Source organism: Haliotis asinina, chromosome 3 (genome assembly GCF_037392515.1).
Source record: "Haliotis asinina isolate JCU_RB_2024 chromosome 3, JCU_Hal_asi_v2, whole genome shotgun sequence".
NCBI classification, from domain to species: Eukaryota; Metazoa; Mollusca; class Gastropoda; order Lepetellida; family Haliotidae; genus Haliotis; species Haliotis asinina.
The window spans coordinates 18607080-18631405 of NC_090282.1; the positions used below are offsets into that span (position 1 = coordinate 18607080).

The 24326-nt window shown below is 39.5% G+C and overlaps 1 protein-coding gene across 1 annotated transcript in view; it reads left to right on the forward strand.

Moving 5' to 3' along the window:
- LOC137277604 (nonsense-mediated mRNA decay factor SMG5-like) overlaps positions 1-24326 on the forward strand; it is a 67571-nt gene that overhangs the window by 12539 nt on the left and 30706 nt on the right. The window contains exons 6-20 of the mRNA XM_067809410.1: positions 59-148; positions 1162-1240; positions 1775-1906; positions 2622-2693; positions 8032-8234; positions 9181-9324; positions 10696-10835; positions 11453-11558; positions 11994-12395; positions 14006-14113; positions 14449-14518; positions 15425-15554; positions 16229-16304; positions 16760-16938; positions 17363-17515. Of these exons, the coding sequence (XP_067665511.1) occupies positions 59-148; positions 1162-1240; positions 1775-1906; positions 2622-2693; positions 8032-8234; positions 9181-9324; positions 10696-10835; positions 11453-11558; positions 11994-12395; positions 14006-14113; positions 14449-14518; positions 15425-15554; positions 16229-16304; positions 16760-16938; positions 17363-17515 (2084 nt within the window). The remainder of the gene's footprint in view (positions 1-58; positions 149-1161; positions 1241-1774; positions 1907-2621; positions 2694-8031; positions 8235-9180; positions 9325-10695; positions 10836-11452; positions 11559-11993; positions 12396-14005; positions 14114-14448; positions 14519-15424; positions 15555-16228; positions 16305-16759; positions 16939-17362; positions 17516-24326) is intronic.

Genomic DNA, 24326 nt, shown 5'->3' on the forward strand with positions numbered 1-24326 from the left:
TTTATATGCCTTTTTGTGATGATGTGAAAGTTCTAATCGTTGGCATGTTGTTTTCCAGCCCGGTATCAGCAGGACTTTGATCATGGCGTGAGTGGTGCCACAGCTGAGAGATACTACTACCAAGCCATCATGCTGTTTCCAGATATCGGCAAGTAGCACCAGTAATTGTAGCCTAAATCAATGTTTGCCCAAGGCATAAACATTTAGAAGTGATCATGTCATCTTGGTGTCGAGACCAGTACACTCAACTTTATAGCATAGACACCTGATTGGATAAAAACCCAGCTAACATAATATCGGAACTTCATATCCTGGAGATATCAAGGATGGCTTGTTATAAGAGGATTGGATCTTCATGCTCACAGACTTTGACACATGTTATTATCAAGCCTCATGTAAGAATGTCAAGTTTTGATTGGTCCACGTGACTCTGATAAAATACCATGTATATCCATCACGATCTGCGAGCTGGAGTATAAAAGTCGTGTAATCCCCTACGAAAGTCATATCACCCCGCTACGCCTCGGTGACGACGCGAAGTGACAAAAGCGTGTATCGACAAGCCTATAGTAACATGCAGTGCTTTGAGGTCAAACTGTGGCATCTTATGTATATAAACACAAGTCGATTCGATGCGTGTTGTTTTGGTTTGATTTAGTGAAAACATTCAGCCAGATAAATGCCTTGTCACGGCTCTGGGAATACAACCTTACTCGGAACTGATAAAACCCTGTATTTCCCTCGACACGGTTTGATAACTTATATTGTATCCCAGTTGTATAGATTCATGCATATGCTGTTGTTCACTAGATTGTCTAGCCCAGATTTCATTATTTACAGATCGCTATCATCTAGCTGTAATAAATAACAAATGATGAATAGGACATCAAATATATCAGCACCAATCGATTAGTTCAAGTCAAAGCCAATCCTCTGGTTGTCAAACTTTCACATGTTGGTGTTAGTATTATGTGATGCCAAAGACACTTGGAATCACCTGGGGCCTTAAAGTACATACAATGACGTAATGTGTGGATGAGTGAGTGAATTTAATGTTGTGCCACACTCAGCAATATTCCAGCTAGCTGCACGGTGGCTCATGTATGGTTAAAAAACATTGGGAAAAGGTTACAACAGTGATGAATGGTTGTTGTATTGCAGGTATGCCCCACAACCAGTTAGGGACTTTGTCTGCTTCCCGCTACTACAGCTGTGAGGCTGCCTATCACTATATTAGATGGTAGGTACTGCACACTGAACCCATCAGCAATCCAAAGCAAAAAGAGTCCTGTGTTCAACATGATGCACCATTACCTAAACTGTTAAGAATGTTTAGTAATCAAAATATAAAGTGCAGTAAATCTGCAGTAACATAAATTAAGATTTTTGAAATTTAAAATAAGTTTCCAGGTAAAACAGACCACCATTGGGACCTGATTGTTAGAGATAGTGATCATTCGATCTGATTGCCTTACTTGACCAAACATTTTTTTCACCATCTTCCAAAAGCGTGTATTATTGCTCATGTTAAAATTAAAGGGTGTGTTTGTCACAGAATTGCTTGTTTACTGACTTTGTGAACAAACCAGGTACGATGTGGATTATTGTGGAATAAGACTTTCATTGTGGTCTTTTTGACCTCAGAGATGAGAACTTCTAAGATTCTCTCTCCTCAAAATGTTGTATGGTACGAAGTTAAACATTGTTAGCTTCTATGCATGAGTAAAAATGTAAGCAAAATCAGGTGAACCAGTGTTCTAAATGTCTGTGGCAGTATGTCGACAGAGAAGTCGTTTGAAGGAGCCCATGGTAACCTGCAACGACTGTTTGAGAAGAACCACAAGAGGTATCTGGAACTTGGCCAGCTTCAGCAGCAGCATCGTGACCTCACACCAGACCAGCAACAGTGAGTTTTGAATGAGTGAGTGAGTGAGTTTAGTTTTATGTCGCACTCAGCAATATTCCAGCTATATGGCGACGGTCTGTAAATAATCGAGTCTGGACCAGACAATCCAGTGATCAACAACATGAGCATCGATCTGCGCAATGGGGAACCGATGACATGTGTCAACCAAGTCAGCTAGTCTGACCACCTGATCCCGTTAGTCGCCTCTTACGACAAGCATAGTCACCTTTTATGGCAAGCATGGGTTGCTGAAGGCCTATTCTACCCCGGGACCTTCACGGGTCAGTGAGTTTTGAAACCTTTTCTTCCATTCAAACCTATTGCCAGACAAACAACACTGGTAGTATCATGGTTTTGTCATACATTTTGTAATGTTCCTTCATCATGTTCATCTGAAGGGCTAGTGGGATAGCCTAGTGGTTAACGCGTTCACTCATCTTGAGGAAGACCTGGGTTCGATTCCCCACACTTGTACAAAGTGTGAAGCCTATTTCTGATTTAAGTTGGCATGATATTGCTGGAATGTTGCCAAAAACAAATGCAAAACTAAACTCATTCACTCACTCACTCATCTGAAGTAAGCTTTACATTCATAATATGGCTGAAATACTGCCCATGTGACTGAATTTGAACTCATTCATTCACCTGAATGAAAATTTGTCAGATAGATATCTTATAAGAAGAAGACTGAATTTTAAAGTTCTCATAATTGCAGACCACAAAACATCCGTCAGTTCTTTGTCCGTTTCCTGTACCTTCTGGATATCCTGTATGATACAGAGAAGAGGTGAGTCCATGCAAGCCAGTTGCAGTTACATGCGAATTAGTTCTGGTGACCCACACTTCATATTTGTCAGCAATTTTTGTGCAGGTTGTATGGTATAGTGACAAATCTATTGGTCTGATGGAAGTCTGCAACCTATCGACCCCAATGTCTGACTGTAGGTTTCACAATGACTCTGATTAAACTTGTTGTATATGACATGTCACACGTGTTTGCTGGTTTTAAAACTTCAGTGCCAGTTATGATAAATGTTATATCTGAAATATGTATTTAATTTTTATTCTGTATGTGCTGTGAATTTTGGGTGGGTCAGACAGACATCTGAAATTTACCGGACCTATGTCGTATTACTTTGAAACACAATTTGTGAACACTGGTTTAAGCCTGCCAAAATTCTTTGATCATAAGTTAGAGTCTAAGATCTTCTCCATTGAAGATTTATAGTTTGTCGTTATTGAGTTGTGGAAAATGACTTATTTGTGACATGCATCACGTCAAGGTTGCCTCCAACATCGTGCTGAGCTGACATGATTTTACCAATACATTGTTCACAGGTTCATTAAGCCCCACATACTACCCATACCCAATGGGTTATAAGGATATATGCTGCCCAGTGATGATATACCCCTCTCATAGTTCTCTGAATGCAAAAACTAACTTGAGTAGTATTACCTTGATACAACTGGTAGGCAATGATAAGTGCCATATATATATTTTATACGGTTGGTGTAAAAGTGTATGTCTCTTTTCTTGCTCTGTTGTACCTCATATCTTCAAATTTGATGATGGCCTATATTGAGGGATTCTGCACACACCAGTCAATTTGGGTGACCTTGAAGATAAGGTCAAGGTCACAAATCTGTGACCTATTACTGTTCTAGATTGTCCCTGTTAGAAGTGACCATGCCTAAAAACTAGTTTACAAAAGGTAGTCTTCTTTGTGACCAAAAGATAAAAACTAGTAAATATGATATGTTTCATTCTCCTCTAGTGGTTGGGAACAAACACTTGTTTATCTAATATTTTGGTTTTGTCTAGTTAAAAAACTTGTTTTTTATTATTTCTTTGAATAAAATGAAAAGTTTGGTTTTCATAGGATTAGTTATGTTTTGCCTCATTTATGTCATTTTTGTTTCTTTAGAATTTGTCGGCTGACAGAAAGTAACAGACCAGTGTGAGATAAATGTTTTCTTTTACAGTCGTGCCCCGTTTATCTGAACCTCAGATATCCAGAAAACTCGCCTTCCAAACGAAAATTCCTTAAAACGAATTCACAACATTGTAAAATTACTCACCTATCCAGAAATCCGTTTTCCGTAACCGTACGGTCATTTTCACATGCAAGACACAAATAATGTGCATTATTTTTCCTTATCCTGACTCATGCTAATTGCTTATCTCCTCTTCCCAGGCAAGGGTAGTGGAAATCCCTTGAGGTTCCCTTCTAGAAAGAAGCGGATGTAAAATAAAATGTGTAGCCTTCAACCAGTCCCATACAACCGTCTCAAGTGGGTAATTCTCAACAGTGAATACATCACGAAGATTCTTCGAGACGACTATAAGATACCACTGCAAAATACACCTATGATCACAAGAGATGACGGTATTATTTTCAGGGAAAGAATTCCGACACATCTACCTTGAACACAGTCTGTCTACATCAGCTTCAAGTGGCTTAAGTCATTTTTGTGCGCTTTACTCATCTAGACACGTGCTTGCCAAACAGCAGGGTTACAGACAAGCCTGTGTCCTAGAAAGGGTATCACCGTTTGAACAAGATTTCACAATGATCAGTTGACTGCTACACTGGTGACGTCACATCTACAACCTGATTGGTCCCAGAAAGACAACGCCCTGCTGCTGACGTCATGTCTTCAATCTGATTGGTCCCCGAGAGACAATGCCCTGCACAGAATGTGATGTTATTGCCCCAGTGTCAGGAAGTCGTCTGCGTTAAACTTCCACACTTGCAACGATGGAAAGATGTTGATTACACACTAGATTAGCAATCTACAGCATCATTTCTTCAGACGGCATAGAGGTCTTCTAACAGCAGATCCAGCGTTGCCTATCAGGAGATATGCAGTAATGAATGACAGTTTCTGCTATAAATAGACTCCCTTCGCATGTCAACTCGCTCATAATTAGCAGGGCTGAGGATCTGAAGACGAAGAATGATGTGTCTTCACAGCATACAAGATCATCATCAACTCAGTCTACAGGTTGACTTCACTATCAGGCTACCAACTCAGCTCGGATGATATGTGAATCTAAATTCCTTGGGATTGGATTCATCGCTGCGTTGAAATATATTGCTGTCCCAGAGGTTCGGTGGGTCAAAGGTCAAGCCGATGTCAGAACAAGTTCTACTCTCTCCGTTACCACTACATCAGTGACGATGTCTACTCGGTCTGCTCACGTCAGCTCAGGACATGACCAGGTGAAGACTCCTACTGCTACGTCTACGACAGTGATTCCCGAGTCACGGTTTCAAGTCTTCAGCGGTTTACGATGCTGGACATCTGAGATAATACCCGCTTTGGTGGACTCCCCAGTGGAGGGCCTGCACAGAAACTCATAAGTTACAGTCGGCATTCAACAACCATCTCTTTGTAGACACGTCTCTCAAAGGTTGAGGTGCCCATCTAAACAACGAGGTTGCAGCAGGAATCAGAAAGAAGGAAGATTGCTCGTCCCATCAACCAGTTGGAGGTGAAAGTGGTGATGCATGTTGGTCGACAACACTGAAAGACAAGCTACTGATGATCCACACAGACAACTCACCAGTGGCTTTCTACATAAACAAGCAAGAGTCAATGAGATTGCGATCTCTACTACACCTGGCATCTCAACTCTGCAACATGGTCAACAGTCTAATTCTCCAAAGAATAGTATGTCACATACCAAGAGTCTGCAACATCATGGCAGACGCCTTATCTCGTCCTGTTTGTCCATCACCAACAGAGTGGATACTGCATCGAGAAAATAAAACAGATCAGGAGGCTACGACTAACTTTGGTCGCACCTTACTAGCCAAAGAGACATTGGTTTCCAGCACTCATAGAGGAGTTAGGACAACCAACACTACAACTACCAGATTGGGAAAATCTTCTCGTCCATCCCCACATGAAACAGGCACACAGCTACCCATCTGTGTTCCGACTGTGTGGAATGTGTGGAACGTATCATCTCACAAGTGATGGATACGAGCCGCTTGATCGGACCTCACTTGAGCTGCTAACTCAAAAGACGCTATTTTTACTTGCCTTTCCTACAGCTACACGAATGTCAGAAATTCATGCTCTAGACTTCAACTACATGAGTTTTGATGCAGCAAGTCATCATCAGACAGCTCATCTGGGTCTGCAATGGGATTTTCTTGTGAGAAATCAACTGCCAGGTCAACTGGTTTGACAATTCCACATACCGACACTATCTTCAATCCCTGGACCCCTTGATATTCAAGATTTATCATTATGTCCAGTCATATCATTGAAGATATACATCGCACGTACCAAGTCTAGAAGGCAACGTTTGAAGCGCCTGTTTATCCTTATATCTACTGAGACATTTACGGAAGTATCCTGCAACACTATCTCAAGTGTGGATCAGAGCTGTTACACTGAGAGCCAATAAAGCAGCAGGATTGGAACCTCCGCGAGCCTCCAACCCACATGAAGTCATAGCTTTGGCCTCTACACTAGCACTGCATGGGAATTGCTTGCTATGAACTATAATGGAGGGCTGCTTTGGGAAGTCAAACACGGTGTTTGCCAACCACTACCTACGAGACATAGCCACGGAGGACGTCTCTGGCATTCATCAGTTTGGAATTCTTATTGTTGCTCAACAACAAACAGTTCTACGAAGGCGCTGAGTTCACTCACGCGTGACTTGTGGAAGCCAGACGCTCTGCGGAGTATAATGATGGAAAGTCCATGCACACGTCTTAAACAGACTAGCATGAGTGATCATGACCCTGTACTTGTAATGAAGATACTTGTACATGAAGAAGGGTCGCAACTAGTCTTGATTACAATATCTTGACAATTAGTTGGATCAGAAACTAGCAGGATGCTAGTTAGTTTCGATGTCACACATTCCAGTCAGGGAAACCTTCAGCTGAAGATAAGTTCGACTGGATGTGATCCCCCAGAATCTATAATGAATATTAGAAGAGCAGGACCATATTATCACCATTACAAGTTCCCGTTTGGAGGAGGGGGGATGATCATTGGAAGTAATTTTGACAGCCAGCAGAATCCACCGTGGCCTGACTCACCGCCGTTTCTGTCGGATTCTGTAAGCAATTAGCATACGGAAAAATATGTAATTTTCTGAATAAAATCGATATTTTATACTTATCCTGACTCATGACAAAAGCCCTCCCAGCCGCCCTGCACAGGCACGCTGAATTCCTATATTCACGTGTCGGGTGATATACAAGGAGAGGCATGGCCAGTCACGTAGCCTATTGCGCAGGAAAAGGGAGGCTACACATGGGTGAGCTTATTTTATGTCCTCTTCTTTCTAGAAGGGAACTTCAAATGATTTCAGATGTTCCACTACCTTCACCAGGGAAGAGGAGATAAGCAATTAGCACGGGTCAGGATAAGGATAAAATATCAATTTTATTCAGAAAATTACATTTTTGTCTGATATATCCTGATGGTTGAGCACCTGTATGTCTACACACTCAACTACCGAGGGCCTCACGTGACGTAACAAAGAAGTCAGCAGTCTTTGAAGAGTGAGAGAGGCATGTCAGTTTGTGGGTCACTATGATTAATTAATCGGGATGATCAAGCAAGCCTAGACAGCTGTTAGCAAAAAGACAGTTGCTAGCTGCTTTCGTCATGTGGGTATTATCCAATCAAATGAGGACCCACAAGAAGACATGGCCTTGTCAGAACTTAGTGATGTACTAAGATCCTGTGCACAAGTTGCAACTGTGACTGTTACTGCCAATGTTCCTGTGAATGTCAACACTGACGAATTGACTGGCGAAAGTCCTCGCGCTTTTCAATACAGCCAGTGCAAAAGGCTATGATTGATTTCTTCAAGCGAGCATAATTGCATGAACAAGTAGAGACATTGTATGGACTGATATTTGTTTATGTGTAATCAATAAAGACAATGTCTGATGCCTGCTATGTGCGTTTCTTTGTACGTTTCTTTGTACATATGGCCCATGATTCAGATATCCAAAAAAATCCGGACAATTTCAATAAAAACACAAGTGTTCGGATAAACGGGGCTCGACTGTATAGCCAAAGAGTAAAACAGTTGTCAGAAGCAGCAGTTGAACTTGGAATAGTTATCATCCTTGTATATATTCCAGCAATGACACGACCTTGATGCAGTCTGTATGTCAGGCTACGCTTCATGACTTCAACCTATGCATGTTCTACGAGCCCAGCTCAATGGCAGAGAACTACGAGGCTGTTGACCCTGCCATAGACGATCCCCATTACCTGGACGACGACATAGTCTTCAAAATCGTCGTCATGTGTCTCAGCACCATCCATCTCCTGCAGAGGAAATGTATGAGCACTTATGTTGTAATAACCTTTGTTAATGTTTGACTGTGCTTTCAGTAAGGCTAGATACAAGAAGAATTTTTATATTTTAGAATAGCTAAACATGGTGACCAAAGCTAATTTGGAAACAGGATTGAATTTGGGGTTATTTTTGACATTGTACTGTCTAGACTTGCCTAGTTTAAAAGTGTGGAAGTAGATTAGCTCAGTTAACAGTCCAAAAGTAGCAAGTTTAAGTCCAGTGGTTTTCCACAAGAACTGCAGTTAATGGTTACCCAGTAGAGCAAGATGGAAATGTGAAAGTTGGACTCAGAGGCAACATGGATGTATGCATCAATAGAGGCTGGGAGGAGATATGAGTGCACTGCCCATTTTTGTAATACTGTAGTGTGTGTGAACATCAATACTACTTGTAAGCCATGTGTTTTGGTCAGGTGTAGGCCAGGTCATTATGTTTTTGAAGGATGGCAGTGTAATTTTTTCTTCACATTTGACTGGGAACAGTGGAGTAGTTTCATGGTTAAAACATCCACTTATCATGCTGAAGAACTGGGTTTCATTTCCCCGCATGGGTACAATGTGTGAAGCCTCATATATGGTGTCCCCCACCATAGTGTTGTTGAAAGTGGCTCAATGCTGACAACTGGTAAACAATTTCAAGGGTGTCAGCAGGGTACTTGCAGTATTCTAAAAGCGATTTTTTAAACCTTCTTATCCTTAGAATAAAGAGGTAGTGGGGTAGTCTGGTGGTTAAAACGTTCACTTGTCACAACCAAGACCTGGGGGCTGTGTGTTAAGGCCATTTCTGGTGTTCCTTGCCATGTTGCTGGAATGTTGCTAATAGCAGGACACACACTCACTCACTCACTCACTCCTAAAGATATGAAACTGACATCTATGTATTATTTGATTTAAACTTAATTAGTATTTTGTGTCATCCCCCTATATAGGCTCACCCCAAGTGACAGCTGCCATTGCCTTTCTTCTTGCGCTCTTCTCGCACATACTGAACCATGTAACCAACAGACTACAGGGGGTGCTGTATGAGAAGGAACATCCCAATAAGCTGTTAGAGTCGCACAAGTCCATAGCAGGTAAGTAGCCTTTCTTGTACTGTATTTTCCTTTTATGGAATTGTTAGAATGTTTAGCAATCAGTCCATTTAGATACTCTGAACAGATTGTGATACAGTCAGTGTTAAGTCTTTTGTCATTGTATCCCCTTAGATACTCTGAACAGATTATGATACAGTCAGTGTTAAGTCTTTTGTCATTGTATCCCCTTAACCTGTAAATAATGGAAAAGACAAACCTGAGTTTCATATATGTATACCCCCAGAATATATGTTTAGAAACAAAGTCACTACCACACTTGTTCCTTGCTTTAGCAGTTCAAACAAAGATCTACCCACGAAGGTCGGGGTTGGATTATTGGCCTTCAGTAACCCATGCTTGTCATAAGAGGCAATTAGTGGGATCAGGTGATCAGGCTTGCTGACATAGTTGGCATGTGTCATCGTATCCCAGTTGTGTTGATCAGTGCTCATGGTCTCCGTCCCTGACCATATTCACAGACTTGTTCCTTGCTCTAACAATTCAAACAAAGATCCCGAACGAATTAGACTCTTCTGTGCTCTAGCGGACAGAGCTGTTAGGACTGAATGTTGATGGTTCAATCCCCAGGCCATGTCAATGGTCATACTAAATGAAATTCCTGTTCTGATTGTTACCCAGATTGCTGTTCAGCTGAAAGGGCGCATATAAAAAGTTAAAATATCAGAGCCTTTAGCATGTACTAGTTTCATGGATGTGTGCACTGTGTAAATATCCTATAATACATAATAATAATAAAAAAGAAAAGACTGGTTGGCTTAAAGTCAGTATGCTGTTTCTTAGTAGGATTTCCATACTGTGATGTGGTATCTCAGTAGACTAGTAGTATAAACCAGGCACAAGTCTGGACTAGTTCAACCAAACTCACACAAGCATGCATGTCACTATGTAAGAGTAATACTGTGTCACATGATGTAAAACACGTTTTCACTTCCACAGAATATATGTAGGGTTAGTATGAGCAGTGTTCCAAATTAGACACTGAAGATGAGATTCTCATAACTAGCGTGTTAATAAGTTTGAGTCACTAGATTCAGAAACTCTTCAGAAAGCTGGCAAGGCCAGGGGAACCATAGGCTGTCCCACAGTCCCCGAACCACTTTATTTTCCATACTGCCTCGCCCTCCCTGCAGTGCAAAAGCCCCAACTGAAGTGAGTTTATATTTCCCCAGAAATCTCCCAACTCACTGGGGCTCTTTTTCAGTTTGAATGGATTTATTAGTTTCTAAGAATATTACATATATTCAGGGGTAAACATTCATCAACACTGAACATTCAACAATCAACATTTTTCTGACACTAGTGAGATAAAATGTCACTACCTTTGTATGGTCACTGCTGTCCTTCCCGCAGCTCTCCCCCACGATGACCACAACTACTCATCCACCTCAGACACAGAACGGGATGAGATGTCCAGTCATGACACTGACCACAGAAGCAACAGTGTTGACAAAAGCAATATGCTGACTCAGGAGGAAGGCAATAAACCAAAGGTAGTAAGTTCTACAGATCAGTGTTATGGAGAATGACCAGTATATTAGCAATGTACATTATCTAATTTCAAATACATCATAAACAGTTAAGTACTGTTAAAGTCAGTCACACTTGATTTAAATTTCAAGGAATCAAGCAATACATACATGATAATACAAGTGTTTCCTCTGTCAGGTGTCAGTACATTTATGCACAACAACTATGGAAATTTGTGAAGGATGTATCTAATTCTGATTGTTTGGTGCTCTGGAAAGTTAATGAGGACCGTTCTTTGTAAGATACTGATAAACATGTGTTACCAACTATGCAATACACACAATGGTGTAACACTGGTGTCCTTTAACAACATGATATTTAAAACACCATCAGCTACAAAATGATTTTCTGAGCATCAAATACTCTAAAATGGCTTGCTTTCAAATGAATAAAGCTCTTCTTATTCATGTGAACACTCTGGTAGCCATTTTTTCAAAACTGATAGGAAGTGACACAAAGGACACCCAACACACACTTCTTGTTCCTGTGTCACTTATGTCAGCCAAAAGCTGTATAGAAAGTGCTTTGTGCCAACCATTATCCCTTGGTCATGAGAGAAAGGAAAATCTTCTGATTTCAGAAGCACAAGCAATCACGTCTCCGCAACTTGCGGCGACGTAGACGACGTCACCATAGCGATAGTAGTGACATGTCAGACTTGTCCGAAGATTCTGATCTCAGTGAAGGTGAGGATGTACAGATTTTTTTACTCAACGGCAAAACTAAGTGACTCAGTGATGTTGGGAAAAGGTAACAAATTGTTAAAGGTTAAACTGGTACTCGTGAAAATCTTCAGTAACCCATGCTTGTTGTATGAGGTGACTTACAGGTCAGGTGGTCAGAGTTGGTTGACACATATCATAATATCTCATGCTGCTGACCTCTGGATAGTTTGATGGCCATTTGCTATTTACAGACCACTGCCTTGTAACTTGAATATTGCAGAGTGCAGCATAAAACAAAACTGGCTCACTCACTTGATAGCCTTTGCTGGTATTCCTGTGCCACAAATAGTTTATGACTCTACAGTCTGTGCTACTAACTCATTCACAATTAAAACAGTACTCAGTGACTCATAGCATGAGCATCCATCAATATCTGTGTCCATGTGTTCTTTACAGGTGGTGAGCACATGGAAGAGGATATTGTCTCTGAAGATTCTGATGATGATCTAGCCACATACTTTGACAATGACTCTGACTCGGATCTCTCTGATTCCTTGATGGAAAGTCAGGAGCTGAAGACTGGCTTTGCCTCAACTCATGGCAACAATCGGTCCAAGTTGCAACTGAGTTCAGGGTCATCTGTGAAAATGGCCCAAGAGAATGGCAATTGGTCAGAACTGATGGGAAATCAGAATCTAGTGACATTGTCATCTGAGTTGTTTTCCTCGTCAATGACTTTCCTTGGGCAGGACCTCAATCTCGATCTGCTTAACACCAAACAGTACCAGGCAGACATTGCAGCTTATGAGAACTGTAAAGATGTTATACAAGGCAGGAAAGACGTTCCAGTTCCACCAGGTAGTTTGAGCATCTTTGTCAACATTTCTATGTTCGCAACTGTGACTGAATGACAGTTTTAATGATACATGATACAATGATATCATATCTGGAAAGTAACATTATCCAGTGTTGTAGTCCAATAGACAGTGTGTCTCCTCAGAGAACCTGGGTGAATCAAGGTGTCTGACTATATATAATAACACATAAGATGCCAGAATATGATATCTACAAATAAATAAATATCATACCTTATAGTTCTTACATTTGTTTATTTGAATCATTTGATGTCAGAACTTCATTTCATGATACTGTATTGCAAATGTAATGCCTCTTCCCTTCTGAGATTAGAATTTGTCTCCAGAAACCCATGCATCCAACAGGATTGGGTTATCAGGCTCACTTTTTGGGTTGACATCATGGACTACAAGGATGCTATCTGTTTGCCACTAGACTGCTGACTGTTTACTACTAGTCTGCTGTCTGTTTACTCCTAGACTGTTATCTGTTTACTACCAGACTTCATTCTCTTGACAGCTTTCTCTGGTCCAGACTCAATTATTCACAGACTGCCACCATATGTTTGGAATATTGTTGAGTGCATGTAAATCTAAATTCACTCACACGCTGTTTACTACTAGACTGTCATCAGTGGTCTTCAGGAGTGCTGACTTGAATTTTATGTTGCCGACTGTACTATGATCTGTGGACCCCAGACTGTTGTCAGTTGACTACTTGCTCGATGTCTGTTGTCTACTAGGCTTGTGTCTGTTGACTGTCAGAATTGTGTCCGTTGACTACTAGACTTGTTATCTCCCACAACGACAAAGTGCATGATGATGAGGATGTCATCTTGTCTGGCACAGATTGTCCAAACTATACATCCTAGCTTCATCAGACTTGGTACACCTATCAAGGATGATCCATAGATGTGCTTTTTGGGGATTAGACCCAAACTTTAATTTTATTTTTTTGTGGTTTCCATGCAAACATGACTGCAAACAAGGCTGTGGCTTTGAGGATGTCATCTTTTCAGGTTAAGATCTCCCAAACTTTAGTTTTATCAAACTTGGTACTCATGTTCACCATGATCCCTAGATGTGCCTTTTGGGGTTACACCAGTGTGTGAATTTTATTTTTTGTTGTTTCCATGACATGGTGGTTGTGCTCTTTTCTGCAGCCGAACTTTAAAACTGTTCCCTATTTCCTTGCAAAGCTTGGCACAAAGATAGGTATTATGGTGTAGTGGTGCCTTTTGGTAGCTTTGGATTCCTGAATAAAATATTGTTTGCATTTCCATGTCAATAAGCTCAACCTTGACTGAATTTGGTGGTAGTGTTCTTTTGCGTAGCAGAACTGTAAAACCTTACAGTGCTCTCCTTCCACTCCACCATATGCTCATCAAAACATTGACATATTGTCATCATAATTAGCAGACATATTCATGAAGGGTATTTTGCCACTGTTGACTACTAGACTTGTGTCTGTTTACTGCTAGACAGATGCCGTTAACTACTAGACTTGCGTCTGTTGACTGCTAGAAAGTATCTGTTGACAGCCTGACTGGGGACTACATGACTCTTGTCTACTAGACAGGTTCTGTCTACTACTAGGCTTTTGACTGTCTGCAGGTTTCCTGTCATCCAAGGAAGCTCATCATGTGGCAGATATCACCAACAAGCTGGTCAATTTCCAGATCGAGACTGACACCGAACTCAGTGCCTGTCCCACAGACACAGGTACAGTAGTGCTGTTCCATGTAGCATTTGATAAAAGTCAATGGTCAGTAGTTGGGGCAAGTAATGTATGCAGTATGTTCAAATAGCTCTCAACTGATCAAAACATGATCTAGCTTATCTAGTGATGATCTATGGAACAAGATCTTTTACTCCACGTGAATTAACAAAGATTGTTTCTCAAAAACATTATCAATAAACTGGAATAATTGTGCAGCCTATCATTGACAACAAACACCTTGGTAATGTTAGGAAGAAGAAGTTTTCCATAAAAAGTGTCGTATTCAATGCATTGAATGTTTATTTTCAATATTGGAGCTGATGTTATCAACTTTCAGATCCATCTGGACTCACTGAGACTGAGATTGAGGCTGATGATGACAATTCCTGTGATAGCTACAATGACAAGTAAGATTACGTTTAGAAATTAGCATCTGATTCTTGGATGAAAATGGTGAAACTCTCCATGGCCAGCTTAATGTTTGTGACCATAATAACATTCAACAAAATCCATTCGACACTGGAATTGTAATATGCACCAAGGAAGTCCAGTAATGGGTCATTGAAACTCATTTGTATTATTTCTAGTGGTTGAACACCAATTGGCAATGAAAGGAATGCATTTTATTATGAAATGTAGTGTGTGGATTGTCATTGTAATGAATTCCAATATGAAAGTCAGACCAGTACCTACCACTATCCAGCTGGAAATGACAGCCCTCCAACATGTCCAAAGAAACATAGCATTCGCTGTTTAATGTACAGAGATGTGTTTTCCCTACACCATGTGTACATCAAGCTTCAACAATGTTGAAGTGATAAGTATACATTAACACCTGCTCTATCAAAGTGTACCGAAGAAGATGCATGTAAGAACTGAACTTCAGAAGCCCATGCTTGTCATAAAAGGTGGATAATGTCACTAAATCTGAATTGCAAGGCTTTGTGCTCATGATACTGATAACTGGGTTATCTGATCAAGACTTGATTATTTACAAATTAACATCGTATAGCTGGGATATTGCTGAGTGTGGTGTTAATCAACAAACAAACAACCAAATGTGTCAAAGTCTCTTTTCAAAATTTTATGTTAAAATATAAAATTGTGCAATTTTATGACACCAGCTGAACTCTCATTTCATGTCTTGAATGAGTTAATTTGCATTGGGAGCATACGGTTTTTGATCTGATGGCTTTGCCTCAACATACGCAGTTGTTGCTTCACCAGGTACTAAGAAATATGGGAATGAAACAATACTGTGCTAAGCAGAGAGACCAAAATGTGCATACTTTGATTTGTACATTGTTTGTAAGGGTGGAGGCTGAGCGTCTGAGACTACAGCGGGTGATTGAGGTTATCCAGACAGAGGGTCTTCTGTCCACTGTCAAGGTGATGTGTGACTGGATGCAGTGCCACTCCACCATCATTAACACTTGTGCTCAGGTACGCCACTGGGACAAAGAAATAGACCTTTGCTTCTAACTAATCTAAGGATGGCATCGCAAGATGAAAAAACCTGTTTTAGAAAATTAATATTGTCAATACTTGTATGTATTTGAATCCCCAGTTTCTCCTTTCTCAAACTGATCTTTGCTCAACGAATTTCACAAACTCTATCTGTTTGATTGGAATCTTAAAAGACTCTTCATTGACAAAGGTATATGAATCCATACAGAAATATCACATCATATATAATAAAGAAGGTGTTATCCAGAAAGAATCTTCACAAACTTACTAACTTTTACATTGATTTATGATAGCAGAAAACTGAACGCAAAGATTGCTATGATAAGGATGGTGAACGAATGGATGACATTCCAAGGTTCACCTTGACCTTCAGTGTGGGCATTCTTCCGCGTAGCAAACTTTGTGTTCAGTTTTTCTGCTATCATAATATATTAGACTGAAGTGATGAACCAAAAATAATATGATATCAGCAGTGAATTTGTGTATGATTTGTTCCTGGCCCTGAAATGAAAACATTAGGGTTTGCTTTTTATATGTCATCAAGGTAAAATTGGGTACTCAGGATCAGTGACATGGTTGACTGCATATTGTGTGTAAGATTATGACAATTTATGTACGATGTATAGGTGATGAGATTGATGTTTTTTCAGAGCTCCCAGTCCTTGTGGTGCAGACTGTCAGTTCTGCTCAACTTTCTGCCTCAGGAAAAAGAACTGATCAGCCATGGTGAGTGTACTATCAGTTGATAATACTTTTGTTCATTCAAAAGGATTAGAATGCTTAAGAATATTAAAGTTGGACAACTCACTGAAGGTGTCTTGTGTGCACCAGACATCAAGAGTGTCCACAAGCATCATAGGTGGATCCAAATGTGGGGTGCAGGTGTGAGCAGACACACTCTTTTGTCCAAGCTTTTGAATAGCTTGATGCTTATTCTGTTGATCACTGGATTTTCTGGTCCCGACTCGATTATTTACAGACTGCACCATATGGCTGTAATATTGCCGAATATGGTGTAAAATTTAATTCATTCACTCATTGGAAATGATGAGAAACATTTCTTTGACCCTCTCTTTTCACAGATAAGCCCAAAGGATCCATTTTACAAACAGGAATGAATAGATGTCAGAGGCAGAGTGTTTGTTCTGTATGTATTTTCTCAATGTATTTTTGTTCCACAGATCAGATATGGTCTGATGAATTAAAGATGCGGCTAACGGACAGTAGCGCACCAAACTGGTTTCAATTGTTCCCTCTCAGAGAGGACATCAACCTGTCTGGCTTCTCCGCCCTGGCCGACATCCAGGCCACCATTGACTTCACCTCCAAACACCGGGGACAGCTCAGTGAGATTCAAGAGGTAAGCTCATTCCTGGCTGGTGTCAAACAGTAAATAATTTAAAGCAACTTTCTTTATTATTTGGATCATTTAGCCTGGATTTTCTCAGAAATTCATCATGAAATATTTCCCTTTCAAATTGACTAACGAAACAGTAGAAACTCGGAAATGATTTTTTTTTCTCGTAGTATTATCTCCCCTGTAACCATGACTGACACGGTTGACTTTGACATTGTGATGATTACTTCAGTAAAATGAAAGTAAGATCTGCATTTTTCTTAATCTCAGTCACTGTTCAACACTTTAGCTCGCATTACAGCACACGGCAGGATTCATATACATGCCTTACTATATGTTGCAATAGTTTTTTGGACAGTACACAAACCTAGGTACGGTGTAAGACATTTTGGTTTGAAGCAATGACATATTGTGTATTTGTTGCCAGACATTTCTTCGGATCACCTGTCTGCGCCACTTTGGCCACTTCTTGTCCCAATCCGATGGTGTGGAGTTCACATACAACAAGGAACAGGCCATGTTCTTTGGGCCCTCACACACCGATCCTGAAGTCAGTGAGAAAGCAGCTCAGGAGAAGATGGTAAGTGTAATTACTGACATTTGTCGTGACTGGGATGTTTGCCTGCCACATCAAACACCAAATCTTGATTCCAGCATCAGTAAGTACAATGTGTGAAGCACTTGATGTCACTTACAGTGACAGCAAAAGAATTTTCTCATTGATCACTTGTCAAGAATTGGCCATAGAATTAATAGCAATCAACACAGGTGTGTTAAGAAGATTGCCTTTTCCATTAGTTTTTTTTTTTTTTTCAATAATTTCAGGAGAGTAGAACCTGTTTTTTTTCTTTATCGCTGTAAAATGAATAGCAACAGTGCCAAGCAGCAAAGGAGAAATAGAGTTATCTCCCTTATACCACACAACTTGTCCCAACATCTGCCAGCCTGGCACCAACTCAGTACAAAGTATTGCATTTCACATAATGCATTCACAGGCTGTTTCCAGCCCCAGTTCTACAGGATACCCTGACATGCATTACAGTCGATATTTATGCAATGTGCAAACTAGTGCAAGAAATACATATTTTACAAGGTTAATCATGAAGTGACTCTTGTGAAAAAAAATTCATTCTAAAAACCAAATATGTGCTATTCATTCCTATGTTTCCTCGCTTCCACAGATGAGATCATCCCTCTCAGTAAAGTGAAGCGAGAAAAACAGGCTGTCAGTTTCCATTTAGTCATGGCTATTTAACGCGAATAGTTACATCATCTGTGTTCAAGGCAAATACCTGCGTACTATAGTGTTACGCATACACATTCGCTTGTTTATTAGTTTAGCAGTTGTGCAAAAATTACTGCTTCCCATTTGGTCTAAACAGTGAGAGAAAAAGCTATCAGAACTTATCAATTTCTGAATAGTGTAACATGTCTCGTTATTTAAACAGTTCCTTCTTCTATCATTAAGACGAGAATGTTTTAATGGGAACAGGGAGCTGGGCCACACACGTTGAGGAGTCTGTGCAGGAAGCTAGCACTGTTTGCAAAGTAGGAAAAAGTTGTACTTGTTAAATGCGCAATGTTGAGATATCCTTACGAAATGCTGATTTACGTTGACAAGGTTTTCATTTCAAATAGGGATGGTGACGGATCTGGGTTTGAGCTATAATGAATGTTTTGAATCTGGTTTCATCTTGTAAGGGCTTTGGACTTTCACAGATATGTTTTGTCAGTCTTAACTTATCAGCCACTTCTTATATTAACTTTTTTGCAGGATTATTTTGGCTACAGATCTTAGGGAATGTTTTACTGGATTTTGTTTTGTTTCATTTGAGTGCAGAGAACATGCACTTAGGTTTCAGTCCGGAATGTTTTCTTATCTCCACTGGATATCTGTGTGAGGTATCTTCCTTCCCAAGATGTTGCCTTGCAACTGTTGTCCTACATAACTACAAACTGTGGGACCAGTAGTACCCCATGCTTATCCATTCCTGTTTTTGTCCATGTACCTTGGACCTTTTTACTGCTTAAATCAAAGAAAGTCAGCATATCTATGTGTCTTACCTGTAACTTCATACATATGTTCTTTTACTCATGTAATTAGATTAGATACCTATTTATAGCATCACATATTTTTGGATCGTGTGCTAAAGCAAAGTTATGATTTTAAGCGTATTTAACAAAGTAGAATGGGAATTAGAATGCATGAGACAGTAGAAGAAGATGCCTTTCCAGTGTGTCCTGGGGTTGAATCTATGTCATCTGACCTTGACTGTGTAAAATATTGATTATGCTGTCAGCCATTGGTTTACCAGCATCCCTTTACTGACAGACTGCTGTGACATAGGAGGAATATTATGGTTGTTTTCATAGGCCAAGTGCTTTAATAACTCCTGAGAGTGGAATAACATATTATTACACTTGAAGACCCGTGAACATTCGGATTAGAATTGGCCTTCAGATTTGATCAATGCTTGTTGTTAGAAGCGACTAACAGGATCGGGTTGTCAGACTCACAGACTTGGTTGACACATGTCATCATGTCGCAGGTGTGTAGACGGATGCTCATGATACTGACCATCGGATTGCCTTACCCAGGTTTCATTATTTTCTGACCAGCATAAATGGGGTAAACCAAAAATAAACAGAAAAATAAAAAACCAAAGTGTGCACCTGAAGAGCCATAAACAGCAAAAGATCTTGTGTGCGAAAAAGGAGCTTTGACAAACATCTGGATTCATTTTTCATATATTTAATGCTTTTGCACTATTTAATGGAAATATTATGTCATTCAGATATGAATAGTATTTCAATTTCCAAGTTTTTGTTCAATACCGTCATGATCATGTCATATCTCATGTTTCTGATGACAAGTTCTATTTAGAGATGTGTGATTGCTGATGATTGCAGCTTTAATTTATGATGAGGTATCATTACCCAACTGATTACTGATAATGACACAGAAAATTTAGATCAGTTCATGACTGCTGTGGGTTTTTTTTGTCCAATTACTGTTATGAGTTCAACCAGAGATTATATCGAGGATAACCTCCAAGTAATTGCTCTTTGAGTGAGCAGCAAAGCATGACAACTGAAAAATGAAACAACTGCATCCAAATTAATAGGCGAGTGTAAACAGTGGTATTATACTGAACAGCAAAAGAAACACAATTTTCAGATAAATGAAATCTCATAAAAAGTAAACATTCATGTTTATGTCATCAATTTAAAAACTTCATAAAATGCTAGAGTTGCATTTCTTTTGCTGTTCAGTATATTTCAGTGAGTGAATTACATACAGCTATCCCATTTCTCAGTGATCTCAGCGCTATGTCACCTGTATCTGTGAGTGAAGATAATGGGCTTTGTGACAGCAGTGTTTTGTCCCAACAACCCTTTCCTGAACAGTTAATAAATACAGGGATATAACTACACCTGAGATGGATATTTTGACCTAAGTCTGAAGCAAATATCAGTAAAGAAAACATAGTTGTAATTTAAAATGAGTAAATCTAAGGCTGTTAAGCAAAAAATGTCAGATCTATTAATTCAAGTTTGGGCTTAAATAATGTTCTTTTTTCTTTCTTTTTTTTTTTAAATAATGCCAGTAAACCAGAAGGTCATGCAGATGTGTAAGTGTTGCCATTAATGTAATGACTCTACAGAGGTCACTGGAATACACTGACAACTTGTCCAATGAGCAACCGGAGACTGCAGTGGTTAGTTGCACAATTTTTACAACTGAATGAAGCACTTAGATAACCCTGATGTTCAAGCTTTTGGTTCAGTTTGTCTGCCAAGTGTACATATTTGGGAATTCTAGGTAAATGCCGAAAATATGTAAGAAAAATGTAGCTAGTCTTAGAAGTTGAGTAAAGTATCCTACAAAGTAGCTGAAATAACTCTATACAGAACCACTTTCAGATATGTTAACAATCTTTCTTTGACCAGCCAGCTTTGATTTTAATTACCAGAACAATTAAGTTAAATTGTTCAAAGTAAGAATGCTTGAAGTGGTTCAAAAACTTCCTCGATAACACTACAGATAATAGCACTTGGTGTTTTGAACTTTCTCACCAATTTGAATGGTACTTATGTCAAATTGAATCACTGACCTCATTAGTGTGATTAAAATGATCTGTGTGATCTAGTTGGTAGAGTATCTGTCACCAGGTTGGGAGTTTCTGATCTGCATCAAACCTAAAGGCCTTATAGTATGTACTTGCGGTTGCCCTGCCTTGTACTGGGCATTAAGATGTTGAAAGGAGGACTTGTCAGCTTTTCGTTACTATAGTGTATCTGCATAGAGTATTTATGTTATGTTGCAAAACGCCACAAAACTGCCATTACTCCAGTCTCTTGTCTAAGGCTTACTAAGCGATCAGCCTTTATGCAGGTATAGTAATTTTATCTATTAAAGAGGCAAGTCTAGATAAGCAAACAGTTCCAGTACCCCAGTCTGTTAATTTTCTTTTCAGAAATTATCATTTCAAGTCATTGTGCAAGTCTATCCAGTTTCATATGTGCATACACATGCACCTGCAATATTAAGCCCCATGTCACCTGTCTTGATAAATCTTAGGCTCAAGGGACAATTTGTTGTGAGCTTGTGTTTATGTCATCAAGCTTTGCAATTTTGTAAATGTTTCAGTCGCTGTGACATCATTCCTTTGTTAACTTTTGAAGTTGTTTGTTTGTTTTTTTATTTTGTTTTTGTTTTTGGGTGTTTTTTTTTTAAAAAATAACAATTCCTGTTATCAAAGCCTTCTCTGTCCCAACATAACATCAAATTTTAGAAGACAAAAAATGAAGTTTTCATTTTCAGAATTTTGTTTTGTCTATACCGGTTCCATGAATGCTGCTTCTGTTAATCAAACATTGTCATGGAAGTTAGCATAGCTGGGGGGGTGGTGCTGATATGGAAACAAGGTTAATTTGGGTGTCAAACTTTTTCTGATTATTTATGATTGCATGTTATTCTATCTTTACAGTATCAGTGAACAGCTACGTGTAATATCTGTAAACTTCCTGTATAATGCCTATTGTACAACTGGAATTGATACCATGAGCAAACAGTAAAATGAGATTCAATTAAGATACAAAAAGTTAACCCTCCTTAAAAGTTAAAATGTTTATTGACACAAAAGTGATACAGTTATAAACAAACAAAAATGACAGCATTTTCAATAATATTTGTTTATGTTCCAATATCATCCCCAATGGAAAAATATCATTAAAGATGTGAGATTGCACTGAGGGGTGATGCACAGCAAATTAAGTGTGATGCTGAACCAGTTAAGGAAGACACAGGATCCCTTGGTTCCGCTGATACTCATCTTATCAGTGAAGCTACAGACGTGGCCAGTGTTTGTGTTTGTATGCTGTTTCCCTGGCCCGTGTAATTGCTGCGGATGTCTGCACCTTCCCACTCTGTCATTTAACAGAGACTGTTTATTTATGCTGAGAAGGCTGTGGTAAGAACATCGCCAAGAATGTCAGGCGAGACTGGCATGATTCATGTGCATGGCTGTCATTGTTGAAGCTCTTCATGGCCAGTTGATGGTCATCACCTTGACCATTTGGCGGACCTGTGTTTACCCTTGGTGTTTATGTTTCATTGGCAACCATAATTAGAGGCCAGCGAATGGTTGGGTGCTTCAAGGGCCCTTGCCAGCCATGAGTTGAAGATGAGAGAACATTCATGTCCAAACTGGGATCGAAGCACTAGCTGTGAGAGTTCAGCTCATTCAATGAAGATGCAGTGCATTGCAAGAATTTGCCACAAGAAAGAAAGTATAATTATATTGTTTACTGATAATGATTAATAAGGATTTCCAGTTGAAATTTACAGACATGTTCCATTCATCTGTTCAAGATACATTAAATTCAAAGAACAAACTAAGAACATAGAGACAATTTAAACCAGAAATTAAATTTGACTCATACATGCAGCGTTGGAAGATGAAAGAAAACGCTGTATCAGCTTCACAAAACTGAGTGGTCATTGGCTAAAAACTAAACTGGGTAAAAGAAAGTTTTGAGTACTGTCTCTGTAATCAGTGCTCTGTCCTTGAGGATGAAGAAGGTATTTCGTGTCTTGTAGTAGATATTCATATGTAAGACACTCCTTATTTCACTCCCTTTCCTCTGACATTAATAACTTTCAATGCCTTACTGCCACATATAAATCTAGCCTCCTGTTTACAAATCATGAACAGGGACAAAAGGAGTAATGAAAGCGGAGTACATGTATACAAAACACTAAAGACTCTTAACAAATCTTTCTGTTTTATTACTTCTTTGGTTTTCATTCTTTTGTAGCAGTGCTTACCTGTAAGTTTAAACTTTTTAACTTACTCTCTCCTCATTGAATTTTAGGTGCAAATTTCACTGGCTGTTCATAGCATCAGTCAGCTAGATTTCATGGTGATCAAGGTCATTTTTCTGGGTCATTGATAGAAGATCCTCAAATTTTGAACACCATATCTTGCCATGTATTTCTGAAGCCATGCCCATTCATTCCAACGTTCTGGTTACTGTTACTAGTTACTGGCTTTCTTTGATGAAGTTGAACTTCCCTGGTATCATAAATATTGCCTTCTCAGTCATGTGTGTAGGTGATAGGTCGCAACTCCAAGGGCATATGCAAAAAAGTCAAGCAGACCACATAAATGAAGCTATGCTGCCTCAGCACAGAAATTGTTTTGCCAGAGATACAGAAACCCTTTCAGCTCAAAGTTAAACTTTAAACTGTATGAAGCATTTAAGCTAGATGTGCCAGTCAGACTCCTCACTGCAGCTGAAAGATTGCTGATGTGCTGTAAATATTAACTATCTTATGTAGCATTACGACTTTCTTGTCGATCAGATCCCCAGCATATTCTCATAAACATTTTACATAAAACAAACTTGGTGTTTTTTACACAGATTTCTTTGTCAGATACTGTTTGTCGTCTACCCTTATCACCGTTATGTTCTCATAAACATGATCAAGATGATATGAAATAATAACTTGTTTTTTAACAACTGATTGCCTTCACGTCAGATGCTGTTGTCTTCTTTTCATCAATTCTGAAGGAAAGCCTCATGATATGGAGATATTTCATTGCTCCCTTTATTGTTTTTTTTCAGTGGTAAGTGATAATTTAGTCGTGCTCCAGAACAAGATCAGGCACATCATCAAGACTGGGTTTTTTCCAGGTGGTATAATGTTCATTGTATCCAGAGGGATCCAGCTGTTGTTTCACTACAGCCTGTAATGGTTGCAGAGTGTCCTTTGACAAACTAATCAGTGGATTTATTGCATTAAGGTTTGTGTGGAATGTTTACAGCATTCTGTGATACTGCGGCTAGCATGTGGTACAATGCAGCTCTGTGTTGCAGTGCTTATC